We start from the raw sequence: 2218 nt of genomic DNA, 5'->3' as shown, positions 1-2218 counted from the left end.
GTGAGTGCACAGGTGGGGAAAGTGACCCCTGAGGGCTCGCAGGTAGAAACAGGGAGGCGCCGAGAGGAGCCATAGCTCCACACCAGCCACACTGGCCTGCGGCCCTTGCCCCAGAGGAGGTGGTGACAGTGATGATGGTGGTGATAATCACTAGTCCCCGCTGGGGACTAGGCCATGAGCTTTACATGGGTTAATTTTTAAGTCACCTTGTTTACTGAAATATATATACGTATAGAAACGTGCACAACCCACGTGTGTACACATGTGTACAGGCGGATGGAATTTCCCAGTGGACACACCTGCGTCCAGCCACCCATACTCAGGAAATAGATCCCTTCTCCCCAGAACCCCCTCAGACCCCTCCCAAAACCCCCTAGCTCCCCGCCCCGAGGCAACCACTGTGTTGACCTGTAACTCCACAGATTAGTTGTGGCTGTTTCTGAACTTTATAAAAACGGACTCCTAGCACACGTGTGTATGGTATGACTTAGTCCTCAGCGGGAATAACAGCGGCCGGCCCTCATGTGGCCCTTACTGCCTGTCAGGTTCTCTTCTAAGCTCTTCGTTTGTATCATCACGTAATCCTCTCAACCATGGCACGAAATAGGTGCTGTCGCCATGGTCACCCTCATTTTGCAACGAGGAAACTGAGGCAGAGGGTTTGAGGGAGTAGCTCGCAGTGGCAGGTCAGGGTGCGGACGTAGGCAGTCTGCCTTGAGAGGCCACACTCAGCCCCACCCTAATAAGATGCTCTATCGGCTCCATTTCACAGAAGAGGAGACTGAGGCTCCAGAGAGACTAAGCCCCTTGGCCAAGCCTTAAGGCTGGTGGGTGGCACAGCCGTAGTCGGCTCCAGAGCCTGATGCCAGCCCTGTCCCACCTGATCGAGCCCCGACCCCAATCCCCTGTCACTCACCCTCCCGTGTCCTCCCCCCAGAGGTCTCCGTAACAGCCGCGCCACGGCCGGGGACATCGCTCACTACTACAGGGACTACGTGAACAAGAAGGCTCTGGGCCAAAGCTTTGTGTCCGGCGCCGTGGTCACGGCCGTGGAGTGGGGGATCCCCGAGCCCAGTGGTTCCGGGGCCCAAGCCCCCAGCCCCCTCTTCCAGGTGAGCGGCTTCCTGACCACCGAGGACCAGAGCCAGCAGCCCTTCTCCCTGTGCGCCCACAACGTGGTCCTGGCCACGGGCACGTCCGACAGTCCGGCCCGGCTGGGCATCCCCGGGGAGACCCTGCCCTTCGTCCACCATGAGCTGTCGGCCCTGGAGGTGGCCATCAGGGCGGGCACAGTGACCCCAGATTCGGACCCGGTCCTCATCATCGGCGCTGGGCTGTCGGCGGCCGACGCGGTGCTCTACGCGCGCCACTACAACATCCCCGTGATCCACGCCTTCCGCCGGCCTGTGGATGACCCGGGCCTGGTCTTCAACCAGCTGCCCAAGATGCTGTACCCAGAGTACCACAAGGTGCACCAGATGATGCGCGAGCAGTCCATCCTGTCGCCCAGCCCCTACGAGGGCTACCGCAGCCTCCCCGAGCACCAGCTGCTGCTCCTCAAGGAGGACCGCCAGGCGCTGTTCCAGGACCCCCAGGGCCTCCACAAGGTCTTCGGCCTCTCCCTGGTGCTGGTCCTCATCGGCTCCCACCCCGACCTCTCCTTCCTCCCGGGGGCAGGCGCCCACCTCGCCGTGGACCCTGACCAGCCTCTGAGCGCCAAGCGGAACCCCATCGACGTGGAGCCCTTCACCTACCAGAGCACACAGCAGGAGGGCCTGTACGCTGTGGGGCCGCTGGCCGGGGACAACTTTGTGCGGTTTGTGCAGGGCGGGGCCCTGGCCGTGGCCAGCTCCCTGCTGAGAAAGGAGGCCAGGAAACCACCTTAGCCCTCAGCCGCGCATCCTCACACCCAGGCCCTAAAGAGGAGGGGAGATCACCACAGCCCTGCCGGACACAGACGCCCCGTGAGGGAAGGGGCCTCTCCCAGCAGGAGACAGGAGTAGCCATGAGCTCATGCAACAGGCTCCTCAGATGAAGAGTGGGGAACCCAGGCTACAGACTCAGACCAGAGCTCAGGGCCGGAAGTACGGCCCAGATCTGCAACTTGGGGTGGAAGGTGCCAGTGTGAGCGGGGACCATCGGGGTCTGACTCCGGACTCCCTCCTTCCAAAATCAGGTCCCAAATAAAACCAGCACCTGCCTCCACTCGTGTGTGTGA

The 2218-nt window shown here is 61.6% G+C and overlaps 1 protein-coding gene across 5 annotated transcripts in view; it reads left to right on the top strand.

Moving 5' to 3' along the window:
• The window catches only part of OSGIN1 (oxidative stress induced growth inhibitor 1), a 73415-nt gene extending 71212 nt beyond the window's left edge, over positions 1-2203 (top strand). For all 5 annotated transcript variants that reach the window (XM_015562990.1, XM_006762251.2, XM_015562991.1 and 2 more), the window contains one exon: positions 938-2203. In XM_015562990.1, coding sequence (XP_015418476.1) covers positions 938-1886 — 949 coding nt within the window. In that variant the 3' untranslated portion in view covers positions 1887-2203. The remainder of the gene's footprint in view (positions 1-937) is intronic.
• The last annotated feature ends 15 nt before the right edge of the window (positions 2204-2218 follow it).

The sequence above is a fragment of the Myotis davidii genome, unplaced genomic scaffold, assembly GCF_000327345.1.
Source record: "Myotis davidii unplaced genomic scaffold, ASM32734v1 scaffold77, whole genome shotgun sequence".
In the NCBI taxonomy this organism is placed as follows: domain Eukaryota; kingdom Metazoa; phylum Chordata; class Mammalia; order Chiroptera; family Vespertilionidae; genus Myotis; species Myotis davidii.
This window is presented reverse-complemented; position numbering and strand designations above follow the sequence as displayed.